This window comes from Platichthys flesus, chromosome 12 (assembly GCF_949316205.1).
Source record: "Platichthys flesus chromosome 12, fPlaFle2.1, whole genome shotgun sequence".
In the NCBI taxonomy this organism is placed as follows: Eukaryota; Metazoa; Chordata; class Actinopteri; order Pleuronectiformes; family Pleuronectidae; genus Platichthys; species Platichthys flesus.
In genome coordinates, this window is record NC_084956.1 from 18,412,355 (window position 1) to 18,428,811 (window position 16,457).

At 42.5% G+C, this 16,457-nt stretch overlaps 2 protein-coding genes across 2 annotated transcripts in view; one reads left to right on the forward strand and one right to left on the reverse strand.

The window, feature by feature from the left end:
* marchf5 (membrane-associated ring finger (C3HC4) 5) overlaps positions 1-16,457 on the reverse strand; it is a 27,849-nt gene continuing 11,392 nt past the window's right edge. Inside the window, exons 3-6 of the mRNA XM_062400454.1 lie at positions 4,760-4,890; positions 4,357-4,540; positions 3,192-3,358; positions 1-1,763 (exon numbers count right to left, since the gene is read on the reverse strand). Coding sequence (XP_062256438.1) covers positions 1,647-1,763; positions 3,192-3,358; positions 4,357-4,540; positions 4,760-4,890 — 599 coding nt within the window. The 3' untranslated portion in view covers positions 1-1,646. The remainder of the gene's footprint in view (positions 1,764-3,191; positions 3,359-4,356; positions 4,541-4,759; positions 4,891-16,457) is intronic.
* The window catches only part of LOC133966662 (uncharacterized), a 2,560-nt gene continuing 1,154 nt past the window's right edge, over positions 15,052-16,457 (forward strand). The window contains exons 1-3 of the mRNA XM_062401672.1: positions 15,052-15,145; positions 15,776-15,921; positions 16,164-16,432. Coding sequence (XP_062257656.1) covers positions 16,300-16,432 — 133 coding nt within the window. The 5' untranslated portion in view covers positions 15,052-15,145; positions 15,776-15,921; positions 16,164-16,299. The remainder of the gene's footprint in view (positions 15,146-15,775; positions 15,922-16,163; positions 16,433-16,457) is intronic.

Below are 16,457 nucleotides of genomic sequence, written 5' to 3' on the forward strand. Positions count from 1 at the left end.
TTTGGAAAAATACATTTATTCACAGAACTGAAACCATTAAACTCTAGAGTCAGAAGAAACAAACACAGTTCACACTTATTTTGGCAGAGTGGAGACTGAACGGTGAATGCACAGGGTTGGGTTTGGGGGGGGGGAGGGGGGGGAAGAGAACATCTGTTAAACAGGCACAGTTTACATGTGCACGTTAATTATTCCGCGTAGGACGCCAGGAAGTCCCAGACCACAGGCTGTCACGTGTCCTCAGTGGCATAAAGCAGCACAATAAATCCAAGTGATCACATTACACTCCCAATGATCTACACAAACATCTTGTCTCATGTTAAACACTCAGCACACTTGAGATCAAACTACTTGTGTTCACCAGTACATCTATGCTGCTGGTGTGATGGTTTGAATGGTGTCTCCGTCTACAGTCATACCAGAGATGGCATTTTTATAGGTGATTTTTCATCTCCATGGTTGAAGCGGAAATTAAAAAAACTAAAATATCTGCATGGCTTCGCGCCACTAGAGGAAATATGGCTCGTCATTGGTGTGACTGTCCAAAGCCTCGGCTGCTTCCATGACTCATTTCAAATCTGCCACTCGTGTCCAAGCTGAGCCGCAGCCCGAGGGTCACATGACAGAGGAACAGGAACCATGAAGAAAAGAAAAGGATTTTGTTAAATAAAACTAAAGAGAGGGAAAGAAAACTGTTCAAGTTCCCGAGTTCTTTCAGCGAAGTGTCACATCGCCAACGTGCTGCGAACGCAGCCGTAGGGGGGTGGGGGGGGTTGTCATGGCAACAGGCTGGGCACCTGGACCACTGTGGTGATGGCCGAGATTTAAACAACCACAGAAGAGCTTCTTTGGGGGGGGAGTGGAGATAAAGCAACAGGCGTGAACACTTCCGGGGTACGAGGAGGAAGCAAATAAATAAAAGGCTGTGCTTTAGCTTCTGCTCGGTGGTCAGTGGGTTTTCGTACCGTCAGATGAAACCTCGACACGCCCCCTCCTGGCTGCGTTGACGCACTGCATCCTGTCTGCACAGTTGTTTCCTCTTTAATACATTCCAAACACTCAACATATTCCTCTGTCGTTATAAATCCTCCAGCATTGGCAAAGGGGACTTTTCAAAATCTGCAAAATTAACATTATAAAACATTCATTTATTAATGTTATAAAACTTTGTAATTACACATGCCCCACATATTTGATGTCCTTTAAAATACACTTATGTTTATAATAGGTGTTAGTTTATGTGACACATCCAATCGGCACCGGTTCTTAGAGAATAGATGTGTGGCCTGTGTGTGTGTGTGTGTGTGTGTGTGTGTGTGTGTGAAACTGCTAACATGCTCCGCTCTGTGTGCGTCAGTCTGATCCGTCTTCACCCACTGAACACGTCGGAGGTTAAAAGTGAAGCGGCGGTACTTGGGATCCTTGTGATGAATGTTGGCGGCTCCAGGAAGGGGGAGAGGGGTGAGGAGCAGGTAAGTGCGGGTGACACTGATCCTGAGTCTGACGTGTTCATTTCCTCCTCCGTCCCCTGACCCCTAAAGGCAGAAGTGTGTGTACTGTACTGTAGGTGGTTGAGTGTGTGTGTGTGTGTGTGTGTGTGTGTGTGTGTGTGTGGTTCATCCGGTTGTCCTCCCTCCTCCTCCTCCTCAGGCCTCCTCCTGCTCGGGGAAGTTGAGGATCTTGCGGTGAGCTTGCCTCTGGTACTGCTGCTGTTTGAAGTACACCTTAAACGCTCCCTTGATGGCCACGAAGGCGATTCCTCCCTGTAGAGTAGAGATCATTTTCAAAAAGCGCTCAAAGACACGTTCTGCTTAAAACATTAAAGTCTCCTCAGATCCTTTCCTTCGGCCTCGTCGACACTTCTGCAGATATTTTCCTCTCTCCGTCGACTCAACCTTCGTTTTACAAACAATTCAGTCAACATCAATGATCCGTCAGACACCAGAGCAGAGCTTCGTGAGCATGCTCAGTGAGCTTGTAACTTCCAAACCAAGTTTCCAAAGTGCTGATATGCACAAAGTAAGCTTTGATGTCATCGCTTCCCAAACACTGTGTTCCACGTACACACAGTCAGTGGAAGCAGTTTGTGAGAAACTGGTTTAGTGACGTGAACGAGAGGCACAACATATCTGCCTTTGTGTGGACGAGGCATGCTGTAGTAACACATCATAACTCATATGACCCTTCTAACATTTTATATATATCTATATATATGTTCAAGTCGACTCGTCGTGTTTCCTGCACATGTGACACTATATATATATATATATATATATATATATACACATTTAAATACACACGGAATATAGAAAGTCCCTGTTATTTCACTCATTCTGCAGCAGATTGTTTCCACTCAGGCTCACATTAGAATGTTATTTGTTATTGATTTAATATTACCGATGAAGTAAAGCTGTTAAACTAAATGTGGAGTAAATGATCTGACAGTTCATTATGTGGGGTAAATATGTAAAGTAAGAAAACATTTAAATATGCCAGAAATTGAACCGATCTACAAGGAGGTTACAAAGATCTGACTTTGTTCAATGTGTGGTTTAATGTGTTTTTTCTATTTTTGAGTTGAAGAAATGTTCATTCTAAATCATTGAAAATTTTACCTGTGCAGTAGCTTAGTAAATTTGAAGCATCAACCATGTGATTAACATCTCTGTCATTTAATTGTTTTTTTATTAACAAAAAAACACTTAGGTTGAGAAGTTTTTATTACTTGACTATTCAGATCAGTTTATCACTTGATTCTAAAAAGAGTCTTGCAGCTGAAGCCAACAAGTCGACTCGTCGTGTTTCCTGCACATGTGACACTTTATCATGACCGAGAATCTGGCCAGCAGCAGCATGCGTGTCAGAGTATAAGGACACAATGTTCAGTGGTGTCAGTGCAGCCTGGATCACATGAGCCACTCGGGTTACCGCTCTGTCCTCACCACCAGGTGAGAGTGTGTGTGTGTGAGTGTGTGAGTGTGAGTGTGAGTGTGAGTGTGAGTGTGAGTGTGTGAGTGTGAGTGTGAGTGTGAGTGTGAGTGTGAGTGTGAGTGTGAGTGTGAGTGTGTGTGTGTGTGTGTGTGGACTGTTGTTACTTTAAGCAGACTTGACTGTATTTAAGGTGAATCTGAAATAACCATGCCTCGCCCACCACAGCTTGATAGGCTGGTAGTAATATGTTGTGTACCCACCAGGATGGTCCTCTGTAGGTTGGAGTTCACACTGCTGAACATCAGCTTCCCCACGATGGTGGCGATGGTGGGGAAGACCAGGGCGCCGCACAGGATCCGTGTGGCCGACACGTGGTCGGCCAGGGGACTGGCCTCTGCCGGGATCCGGGGAACTGGACAGCCAATCCCTGTGGAAACAGAGAATCAACAGCAGCAGTGAGGCAGTTGAAAAAAACAAACAAATTATTGTTGTCATGTGTGTTTACAATAATTACGCACCCCTTTTATCCGTCACATGACTTTCTAAATGACTGACTCTTTAACAAATTATAACAGCGCCCACAAAGCTTCTGTGCATGAAGTTTATTAAATCCATTCATGATATTGTTATAAAGACGACCAGGGCTGTACAGCGCAACACCTGAACGTCACACATGTCTGTGCTATGAACACATTTACTGCTGTAGCTCCTGTGTAATACAGTTGTGCGTCTGATTGAATCCCAGTCACTTGTACTCTGATGTGAGGGTTGGTGTACCTGCTTGTGTGCGAGTTGAACTGATGATGCATTGCTGTTCTACTTGGTAGTTTATGTCTGTTGTGCAGGTAAACACATGTGTCTGCGTTGAGTTCACACAAACACCAAAACCCACAACTCCAACCGAACAAGCCCTTGTGTTCTCAGTGGGTCGAGCAGCTCGCTCAGACAGAGAGCTGAACTGCTTATTTGAATATTAATGTTTTTATACAGATGTAATATCTCTGCAATAAAGACGATGTTCGTCTGAAAACATTACACGTTCAGGTTTTGTATCCAAGCTTTGTAAAAAATATTAATAACATACAGTCCCCATAATCCATTGAAAATGTTATGTTGAGTTTGAATATCTTGTTCATTTCCTATTTTTTGTGGCAGCAACAAAAAAACACACACACCTACACTTACACCTCAAATATAGCTGCTTGAATTGATTTAACACAGAACATCTGAATTCTAAATACTCAACCACACCAAGGCAATTTCCTATATGTGCAAATATACATGGCAATAAAAATAATTCTGATTCTGATTCAAAGCACAGAGCTCAAGCATAAACAACTCAAACAGACTAAGATGGCATGTACACCATTCGGGTTAAAAAGAAGAGACACGTTTCCTGGATCCAACTTGAGTGCGTGTCCTGACCTGGGAAGATGCTGTTGAGGATCTGTAGTTTGGTGGAGTACTTCCTCCACAGACGCAGCACGTAGTCCTCCCAGCGGATCATCTTGCCCAGGATCAGCATGACGGGGATGGTGGGCAGGCCGATTAACAGGAACAAAGGGTCGGCCCGCTCCATAACATCCAGGCCCTCCTTATGTCCGACCACCTGGAGGGCAGAGAGAACAGTGTGAGTGGAAAACTACAGCGAACAAGTGAAAGTGCTAGACTTTTATTTGAATAACAACCTGAGGAATGGAGGAACATAAAAAGGCCACAATGGCTTCACCACATGCACATTATTTGCAGAAATACATGCTTCATGGTTCCATCATACAGGTACAGTCAAATCAAAACACTGGAAGGAAGGAGGGATCACTGGTCTGACCTGCATGACGGTGACAGCTCCATATGTGACGGCAGTCCAGTAGATGGAGCCCACCATGATGCCGGCTGCTGCAAAGGGTCCGGCCTTAGAGATGAGCCGGTCGGCCAGGTCCAGCACGTAGACCACTGGACCTAAAGGAAGAGAAATCACTGAGGTAAGAACACGTGCAACTTCTACGTCAGAGTTCTTCTCATCGGTGTGTGTGAGAATTTAACTTTTGACAGTTACATCGCCAACCTGTGGCTCCTTCCTGGAGAGCTGCCACTAACTAGTATTAACGCCTCGGTTTTCATTTGCATGTGGGTGTCTGTTAACGCAGGGTTACACAAACACTACTGGACATGAAACTTGGTGGAAGGATGTGGTTCGGGTCAGGGAAGAACCCATTAAATTTTGGTGTGGAGCCTGATCAGGGGGCACAGCAGAAATGTTTTCCCCACTTTAACAACATGAGATGTTTTTAAATCAAAGAATTATAGAATAAATACAGTTTTATAAATGGGAGCAAATATTTCCTGAAAGACCTGAGGCCTGTGTGTGTGATGATACTGAAGCCAGGTGTGAGGTGCTGTGGGAAACACACAGACTGGACAATCAGCTAATGAGTGTTTGTACAGCAGGGGTCATCAGACTCCTGCTGCTAAATCAACCACTTGAACAGGAAATGCATCCGAACTCAACACACATCTCTCATCCATCGACAAACAGAGAGAGAGCTGCCTCGTTTCTTTATGTCACCTGCTCTTTATGGAAAAGTGTTATGGGAAATAAAGCAGCACTGTGAGTGAGTTTCCTTTTCTGTCGACAGGTTGAATTACCTGGTTTTAAGATAATAAAGGAACTGGAGACAAGGAAGTGCACACTAAATGATCATCTGATCCGGTTGAATTCCATTACCTGAAGGCTTTGCCAGCATTTGTAAAATGTCAGGTATGGTGCACACCTTTTGTTGTGTTGACAGTCAGGGAGCAGTCTCTCAGGCGAGTCCCACCCAGATTAAAAATAGTTGGGGCTGTTTCTCCACATGCATGTAATAAGTATTAATCTGCAATTCAAACTCGCCTTAAGCAGAATCTCAACAACAAAAAAAGATGGGTGGAGAAAATTCTCTGCTGCATACTCGTCTCTAACATTCCAGGCCCGCTCGAGGGAAATCATAAAATATTTACAGCAAGAGAACCTGATTTCCTCACTCAGAGAGACCCATCTACATCCAGGTAATAACCCGCCCCGGAGTCAGTGGGAGGAGAGCGGGGGGATTCTACCAGAGGGAGCCAGCACAGAACCCCGGGTCTGGATGAGTTGAGCTGGAGCCAATGTAGGTAGAGTCTTGGGTATTTCACATTGGAGATTTCTGTAACTGACTGATCACGAATCCCCTTAGTTACTGTTTATAAACCTGTCAAGCTTTCCACTCTCTCAAGGCACATGTGCTGTTTACAGTGATAACACTGGCAGCTGTGCTAAAATACATCTGTTTTATGAACATTAAGACCTACATTTCAGAGCAAACAACCTAAAACCCGAATTATTTTGTGAATTAAAATGACGGCTGTCAGTAGCAGATGCTATTAGCTGAAGCTAGCAAGCTATCTAAGCTAACATGAGTTCAGATGGGTAAAAAGGTCTCTGGCTGATTTCGATATTAGATATGTGATGTATCATAAGGAAACATGTCAAAATCCTGTATTGGCAACTTAGACAGTAGTTCAATTTGCTGTTCATGCTCAAACAATATGTCTGACTTTTCACAATACAAGTGGCTAAAGGCTTTGAAAATTTCAAGGAGTTAATGTAACATTACTTTAGATAACTAGTTTGACTGGAGCTGCTCATGTGTAAACTCTAACACAGAGCTGCTACTGTAATGTTGAAACAGTGGATGAGCTGGTTATTAACAGGACTTTTATTAGGAACATGTAATCCTATCAACTAATTTGGTAACTTAATGAGATACTTGTTGGCATTTTGTGTAATGAATGTACAACAGTATGTTTGTTAGCCTTGTAGTTAATACATACATTTTAAGCCAGGTTTTCAGGTGCTTAGCAATAACATTTGAGAACCAAAACAAATATTCAACAGGATTCAATATCAAGATATTTATAAATATGTGACTAGGTGGACACTATAAAGTCATCCACTGGAGTGCTTTTATTTTCGAATGGTAGGCTGCAGGAAGCGTTGTAAACATTTACGTTTGTGAGATATTCGACAGATAAGAATTGAAACTGTTCTGCAAGATCATTTTCTCTGGATATTCAGCACTGAATCACGCAAGGAACGTGAAAAAAAAAACGGCACAACCTCAAAGTGTGTTAGCTCTTATCTGCTAACATGGGCGCGGAAATGAAAAGCAGGTCGGTCTGCAGCCGTCCTGCAGCTGGTGTGCCCCGGGCGTAATAAAGCTGTGAAGTGGCATTAAAATAATGCTGACTCACTGGTCATTGCGAAAGCAGGACTTGGTTCAAGAACACTTTCTCCTCTGGGCATGTCAGCAGTGGACTGGTATATAATTATCCTATTCATTGAAGCTACAAGGCTGGAAATCAACCTCGTCATACAGAAAATGATCACAGAGAGTGGTGAATGTTTAAAGCGTCATGACAGGAGGGATTAATGACGGAGATGCCGAGCCATCTCCAAGTCACCATGTCCAGCGAATGATTGCCTTAACAACTCAGCAGGTACAAGTTCATAGTCCCTGCGTAGGAAACCAAAGTTGTGAGAACAGACAAACATCTACAGCTGCAACATTAGCCCACACATCAAGTGTAAAAAAAGCAGCAGATTTCCAAAATAATTCTGAGGCTCTATGGATATTTTGGGGATTTGGGTTTGTACAGTTTGAACATAAGACAGACTTTATTAGGCTGTTTGAACAGCCGGGCCACCGTCAGGCTGTTACCCATAAGTACCTTCCACAAGCTGTATACAATCCAGCCACTGTTAGCTGCACAGCTATTTCTACAGCTGAGTACATTCAGTCAATAAAAGCTACAAGTTTAGGGCTCAGCTCTGTGCAGTATTTTAAGCATCTCATGCTAGAGGGCTCTCTCTTTTAGACAGCAGCGCTCCAGCCCACTTGTGGAGGAAGGTACCCAAAGCAAGCAAGAAGCATTTGGCACTTTTAAAGCTACTTGACTCACAACGGAAATATCACACTTTTAGTTCTAAAGCTGTCATAAACACAGTGGCTCTGTTTTGACCACTGCCTGCCAACCTTCTGATGTCTTCTAAAGCTCAGTTTTACTTCACCTACATTCACCAACCACATTGATCCTGCAACGCTTGAGCGCATTAATATAGCATATTTTGATGACAATGTTGGAATCTCTTCCGCTGGCTCCCGGCCGAACCATTACAACATCGCAGCTGGAGAGAACTGGGTCGCCATTAATGGCCACTGGCAAGTCAAGAGAGCTGAGCAATTCATTTCTGCTACTGGCAGCAGATTCCATAATTAAGATAATTAAACAGGAGGGAGGGGAAAATCAAGGAGAGAGGGGAAAGGCGCAACCGCAGTTCTTCAGTAGTAGGCACGCAGGCTGGCAAGCTGTTCCAGCTGGCTTGTTTACTCTTTCTAGGTAGAGGGTCCATAAAGACAGAGCAGCAAGGACACATCGTCCTCAGAGTTACATTGGCTGCCAAATTAGCATGATAGGCTGGCTTTGGCTCTGCTGCAGGTGCTGCTGGGAATACAGCCAGAACAGAATATACCCTACTCTTTGTGAGCTGCGATATTGCAAGCTTTTGCCCAAAGTCATTGGTCAGTGCAAACAATCAAAGCCTAGGTTAATGGAAAGAGTGATCTGTGGCTCCAAATCTAGCCCCTATCTAATCTGGCGGTGGGGAGGGGTCCCAGCCTGCGAGCAAAACGTGAGTAATGCCTGTCAAGCCTGTAGAAATGAGCTGGCCACAGCAGCAACCCTGAGATAATAACTACACAGGCAGCTTCCCAACACGGCTCTCTGTCTTTACCTGTCCACAGCTTCACCACCATCTCCCCAAATTGAAAGCTGTCATCAAGTGTTGTCGCTAAACTGTGAAATTGCTTTTATTCTGACGGGCTGATTAAAGCTGCTGCAAAACACCACAGGATGTGAAGCCATGACAGAAAAATTACAGTATATATATATATATATATATATAGGAAAGGGAAATACATGTTTTTGCTTTGAAATAAAGATGGTACAACATCAAACTCACTGTGGAGCAGGTAAATCATGAATATAATATAAAAGGTATCGCTGGTGTCTGTATGGCCATAATAAAAGGCGGCACGGCTGGAAAAAAAAAAAAAAGGAACACTGCAGCAATGATGCAGCAAAACAGACAATGGTGTACTCCTGCTCACTTTGAAGCTCACTAATGCCAAGTGTATCCTGCAGCGAGAGACAAACCCCTCAGATGGTACAGACATAATCTCAGCTAAAATGTAGAGAAACCTACTCTTCTGTATCTTTAAAAAAAGGATCAAGTTATTTAACAAGTACAAAAACAGGATACTGATAGTCATACCGTCTAACTGCCTTTTTTGTAACCAAGGTATACCAATGTGGTTAAATGCGTTTCTAGACATTTAAATCTGATCCTAACATAATCATCTGGAAGTGGCTAAATCTATGTATATCGGAGTCCAAGTAACAAACCCCAACACTTTGAAATTACATTTTGACCTCTAATATCTTGCAGCACCATAAAATACTGAATTAGCCACTCAGCCTGCAACGTTTTCACGGCGAGCTCCGCAGGAAGGGATCACATCTTTGGGCACATCCTGTTTATAATCCAGAGGCTTAACTAACTGAGCAGAGTTCTAATGAAGTGTGAATGTGATGTTAAAGTCACTGGAGGAAACACTGGAGGACAGCTGTGATTTCCAACATTCATCAGCAGAGTGGCGGCGTCACTCCACTCATCTGCTTTCGGCCTTTGATGAGCTCCGTCGGCTCTTCCCGTGACCCACTTTCACTCCCTATCCACCTCTCTCCCAGACATATTCAGCATCCCCGCACAGCCCCCTCACCATCTCTGTCTGGTACTTGCTAATGGGATTAGGGAGAAAAGACCCTGTGGTGGAGGAGCCTCTCAGGTAAACCCAACTGGCGCAATGCATATAATGAACCACCGCTCCACTACCTGCCTAAACACATTAATTGACATTCAGCTGTTTGGAGGAAAAATTTACTTTTCTGTCATCAGAACATTATGGTTAAAATTACTTGACTAAAAGTCCTGTTTTTTTTAGTAAAAATAGAATGATGTAGGTTACCTATGTCAAGTGGGATATGAAGGAATATCGCAGCCTCAGAATTACATACACTTCCACCTAATCAGAAATAAGGGTAAGCAGCCTCGAAGAGAACAACCTTGGAAATGCAACTTTATCTCGCATGCTAGTTGTCAGTTATCAGTCAACATTTGAAGTGCAGTGTCAATACAGCGTGCTAATATCTGTATCATTGGCAAAGATTTATATCGCGCAGATATTAAACTCTTTAAAAATACTAATCTTAAAAAACTAATTGTTAAGTTTAAAGAGAATGAATGTTCACATAAAACGAGCTACCTAAAGTATGTAAGACCTAGTGTGTCATATTTTCACATTATCAGACTCTTTAAGGCTTAAAATTCTGATTGTTAAATTATAAAATACTTTTTAAAGCCATGCTGAAAAATATAATTTGCATGCTGTAAATAACACAATGACTCCCAGATTGCTCCAAGCTCTACCAGACACGCTCCTGTCTTTTTCAATGTTTCTCTTCAACAGATGTACAGCTAGATGTGCAGCGTCCTCCCACACATCCTCACACTCACATAAACATGACTTAATAAAAAGGCAACACAAGCCTCTGTATGCTTATAAAAAGAGTCTAAATAAATGATGAGTGATCGTGGCTGAAGCCTACTGCATTATTCTCAAAGCGCCTCATCACTCAGAGGATCAACCACAGTAAAGAGGATGTTCCCTTTCAAAATAAACCACTGGACAATTCATCAAAATACTCGTGCAATTGGCCAGACCACTTGAGCTGTCGCACATATGAACACAAACTTTGGCGTGGGAAACAGGAGCTTTTAGCTGTCTGTTATGAAAAATTAGAGTTGGCCAAGAATAACTAACCTCAAAGACATCGTGATGATGTGTCACACAGAGAAAACACTGACATAATATGTCTCAATCGTGACCTAAAAACCTGCCGTGTTAAACAGAGACTCCATTCATAATGTGTCTCTTGGCAAAAACTTGTGTATGAGAAGAACATTGGTTAAGACAAACATGTACATCCTTGTCAGATGAGTCAGCGGAGTTCTCTTGGACTCAAATTAATCCATTTTCAGAAAGGTTGTCTTGAGTTTAAATATTAATAGATAGTTTCATTATCATATTTTATTTTTGTAAAGAAGCAAATATAATTGAATTAAATTATGTTGCTTGCCAACCATTCAGAAGTGACTTCACTGTCATTTCACTACATCTCAACACTTCATCTATGCTCTTCCTAATTCTGAAGTACCGGACTTATTAGTGTAGAAAAACAAACACATGGCAACAAACCCATAAACACTTAATCGTGTAGTTTTTTTAACTGAAACTGAAAATCTTTTCTTAAATACAACAGAGCTCAAAATCAATGATCAATATTTTCAAGAAACAGAGCTTTTCACAGCACACATTTAGAACAATCTCAAAACTCTCAATGGTGTTAATAAAAATATTAACCATGACTTCATTCTGTTCCAGTGTCCCAGTAAGCCATGACAGAGTGACAGCATCGGCTTTACCAAGACCATGAAACTGAAGCAGCTTAATGTTATTCATCAATCATTGATTGCAATATTTACACCATGGCTTTTCATACTGAGACATAATGTGATCAATGAAAAAAGTTAACTGCGAATAACTAATTTAACTTGGGACAGTTTAACATTGTAATTTACACTAAATACCTGAAAACACAAATTAAATAAGTAATACATATATATTCTGAAAGATATTTCTCTAACTTTTATTTGATTATACTTTGTTCGTCCCTGATTTTAACAGTATCAGTGCAACCAAAGCGCCACAGGTCTGACAGACACTGCGGGTCCTTATTCTTTTATTTGTCATCTGTTCGGTTCTGACACAACTGTTTCAAAGATCAAAGTGCAGAATAAAAATCTCAAATTCATGGAAGGGATTTGGCACAAGTGCCTGCCAACCTTCTGATGTCTTCTAAAGCTCAGTTTTACTGCACCTACATTCAACTTGACAAAGTGCATAAGAACTATCCACCACCCCATCTTAGTTAAAATCATTTTTTATTAAGTAATGCAAATATATTTCTAATTTGTGACCCAATAAATGTCATATATTAATAAAGTGTCAATAATGACTTGCACATTTGCTAGGGGGCCTGGGCAGTTCTATTGGACATTGTGTTTATATGCATCTAACGGTTGATACAGCACTAATTAACATCCCTACTGGGCCCTGAGAGCCAATCAACATGTCCTTAAAAGACAAAAAGAAAAGAGCCAGACAGACACATTTACAAATACTCAGCAGCCGGCCAAATGCCAGGGATCAGCACTCAGAGAGAGATACAGACGTACACAGGGCAATTTAGTGAAGAGGAGGAAGTGCCTAAAGAAGCTGTGCCACCTTCTGCTTATGGCACCAGCGTGAGTGACAGGGCAGCCTTGGTCACTATAAATAAACATTAACATGTTTACCAGCCAGGCATGGCCTCCTGCACACTTACATTGTCTTAAGGCCAGCTACTGCCTCAAATTGCAACTTCTTTTTATTTGAGGTCAAAACACCAGTTAAAATAATTTATTTTCTTAATTCAGGTTCTAGCTACTACTGAGGAATCCTTGCAATTATTGAAAAATACACTCACCGGCCACTTTATTAGGCAAGCCTGTTCAATTGCTCTTTAACACAAATAACTAATCAGCCAATCACATGGCAGCAACGCAATGCATTTAGGCATCTAGACGTGGTGATGACGACTTGCTGAGTTTCAAACCGAGCATTGGAATGGGGAAGTAGGGGATTTTAAGTGACTTTGAACGTGGCATGGTTGTTGGTGCGAGACAAGCTGGTCTGAGTATTTCAAAAACTGCAGATTTTCACACAAAAGAGAAAAAATCCAGTGAGCAGCAGTTGTGTGGATGAAAAAATGCCTTATTGATGTCAGAGGTCAGAGGAGAATGGGCACAGGGGTTTGAGATGATAGAAAGTCACCAGTAACTAAAATAACCACTCGATACAACAAAGGTATGCAGAATACCATCTCTGAATGCACAGCATGTTGAAGCAGATGGGCTACAGCAGCAGAAGACCACACCGGGTGGCACTCCTGACAGCTAAGAACAGGAAACTGAGGCTTCAATTCGCACTGGCTGTGACATTCAGATGGTAGGGTCAGAATTTGGCGTAAACAACATGAAAGCATGGATCCATCCTGCCTTTGATCAACAGTTCAGGCTGCTGGTGGTGGTGGTTGGATACTGAACTTCCTGACGGACAGACCACAGGCGGTGCGGATCGGCAGCACCACATCGTCCACCCTGACTCTCAACACCGGTGCCCCCCAGGGCTGCATGCTCAGTCCTCTTCTGTACTCCCTGTTCATGCATGACTGCGTGGCCACCCACAGCTCCAACACCATCGTTAAGTTTGCTGATGACACCACTGTCATAGGCCTGATCACCGGCGACGATGAGAAGACCTACAGAGAGGAGGTCAGAGCCCTGACATCTTGGTGCCAGGACAACAACCTCCATCTCAAAGTCAGCAAAATGAAGGAGCTGATCGTGGACTAAAGGAAGAGACAAGGAGTGGAACACGCCCCCCTCCATCAACAGGACCACGGTGGAGCGAGTCAGCAGCTTCAAGTTTCTCGGGGCTGGAAGAAGAGCAGCCGGATTATTAAAGACCCCTTTCACCCCAGCCATAAACATTTTTGCCTGCTGCCGTCTGGCCGACGGTACCGCAGCATCCGGGCCCACACCACAAGGCTCAGAGACAGTTTCATCCCCCAGGCCATAAGACTTTTAAACTCCTCTGAACTGCAATAATTCCACCAATCTAGCACCGTGATATATTTGCATATTGCACATAAATGCACTATTGTTGTTTTATTTTCTCTTCAGCGATTTATATATATATTTAGACATATATACTTTATTTCTATTTTAAATTTTGATATTCTTTTTTATACCATTTCTATTTTATTTTATAGGTTGTAATTACTTGAGCATTGCTAGAAGAGAGCCTGTGACTCAAGCATTTCACTGCCAGCGACTGCTTACTGTTATTGTTGTGCATTTGATAATAAAAATCTTGAATCTTGAATCTAATGGGATATTTGCTTGGCACACTTTGGGCCCCTTAGTACCAATTGAGCATCGTCTAAACGCCACGCAGGCAGTTCTGAAGGCAAAAGGGGGTCCAACCCGGTCCTAGCAAGGTTTCTATCAGGAATTTCAGTATCAACCCCCAAAAAGTCAACGCAAAATCCATGTCACAAAGGTTGAGGACAAGATGCTGTCTTAGAGAGATATGAAGGGATTTGAGACACAGAAACTGAAAAGTGAGCAGTATCTGGCCACATAAGTGTGGCCGTGTGTGGTGTATTTTCATAAGATGAGTCATAGCTGGTGTTTGGGAACAACTGATGCCCTCGTCACTCTGACGCGTTCGGATAATTGAGGCAGCCGCTTCTCTAAACTACTGCTAATCAATCTGCCAGGAGCTGGGCTGTGTAACAATTGGCTACCCTTCTGTTCTTCGACAGGCTGGAAGGAAATATTTACCCAGATCACCAAAGAACCTATGCTGACTCCACAGTAAACAAACATGCACTCAGGCAAGACAAACTGTATATTTCTCAGAGCTTCGGGTACAGTTAAAGGCAGCAACTATTAAGAGGGCCCACAAGAGGAGCTTCAGCTGTTTACTTGGAAATTTGCTTAATACTGCTGCTTTGATGTTGACCGCTAGCGGGAAATTAGGAGTCATTACATTTTTAGAGTGTAGTAAATTAAAATACAAAAATTACAAACTGTTGGGGGTGGGGTCAAATCAGTGAGGGTTGATTACATGTACTCTTTAATGTAGCTTAATGTTGAACAACTAAAGACGCAAGTGGCTGGTGATCCCAGTCCCAAAGCAGGCAGGCAGGATGATCCCATGTGGTCTAGCATGATTAACCGACACGGAAACGATACAAATTCACTCACATTGAGCCATGCTTGCTCTTTATAGCTCATCCCATAGATATATATAAAGACTAGATGTCTTCCGGCGGAGTCTAGAACGTCATCACTGGCGGCCATCTTGCCACAGGCAGGCTTTCTGGAAGGATCTGTGGTACCTGAGGGAGGGTCAGTGATCTGCTCAAACACTTATACTCTTATCTCTCTGAAATCTTGACGGATTTACAAATGGTTTGGTTTCTTACAAACGTTATTAATGTGGTTATAGTTCTGGATGCTTGAACATGTTGAAATCGCAGCTTTTCTCTCCGAAAAACGACTTAATCGTGCAGCTTAGTTGTGTACCACGGCTAGGCTAGGCTAGTACCGGGTAATTTTATATTTATAGGAGAGGCAGAATTGTTCTTTCTTTTCAATATAACTTAAGCTGCACATGATTTAACTGAGGTTTCACATGATTTCAAATTGGGTTGTTTTTTAAAAAACATCTTGCATTATGATTTCTAGAGGAAATTGCTGACTTTATTGACAGTGGACCCCCCATCTGTCTTTGACTCATATCCCCAGGCCTCAATTCTGTGTTACATTTAAGGTCAGGGATGCAAACTAGTCAGTTTTAACCCCCCCCCCCCCATGGCAATGAAGTGAATTGTTTGAAATGTGGATTTGTGTCTGCCTTGAGAAGTGCTGCACTGGGAGCATTCACTATTTTCAGCCTATACTATTTGTTTGCATCCCTGCTTTCTTGTGTCCTGTTTTGGCAGAATCATCATAGTAATACAATATTTGCTTTTGAAGGTTCCTCTCTGTCCTGGGCTACATCATAAACATTGACACGTTGCTGGCGATGGTTCCTGTGCTGATTGAAGGACAGCGATATGTCTTGACCTACAGATTCAGCAAGGACCACTTGGAACTGCTCTTTAACTCCATCAGAGCATCCGGTAGTGTTCATAAATTTTATTTACCAACCGCAACACTTGGTGACACAAAGCTTATATTGTTTTCAGTTGGTTGGTCCATATGTTTTTTTTTTCTGAATTGTTTGATAATGTCATTCAACTTAATTTATTTGGAAAGATCATTCAGGGGTGGCTAGTTTTTTTTTTTTTAAGCATCAAACATTTTATATTATATCATATATTGAATATCTGTGTAATATACTTGTATATCTTGTTTTTTTAAGGTGGCTGGAATAACAACCCTAATGCCAGCCAGTTCAAGTAGTTGTTAAACCATGCCGAGGCAATGTGACAGCGCAGGATGAGACAGAGTCCCTACCAGCGGTCATCGACACCTCTACAAGCCTATCGGCTGTAGATATGTCCTTTGCAGCAGGAGGAGAAGAAGATCTTCCATCCCCGTTTGCTGACATTCCTGCCCTAGTACATGACCACAGCTACCTTCCCATCCGCTTCGATGGTCTTGTGGACAACGCTCTTGTGTACATTTCCGGTAAAGGCTGACTGAATGTCAATTT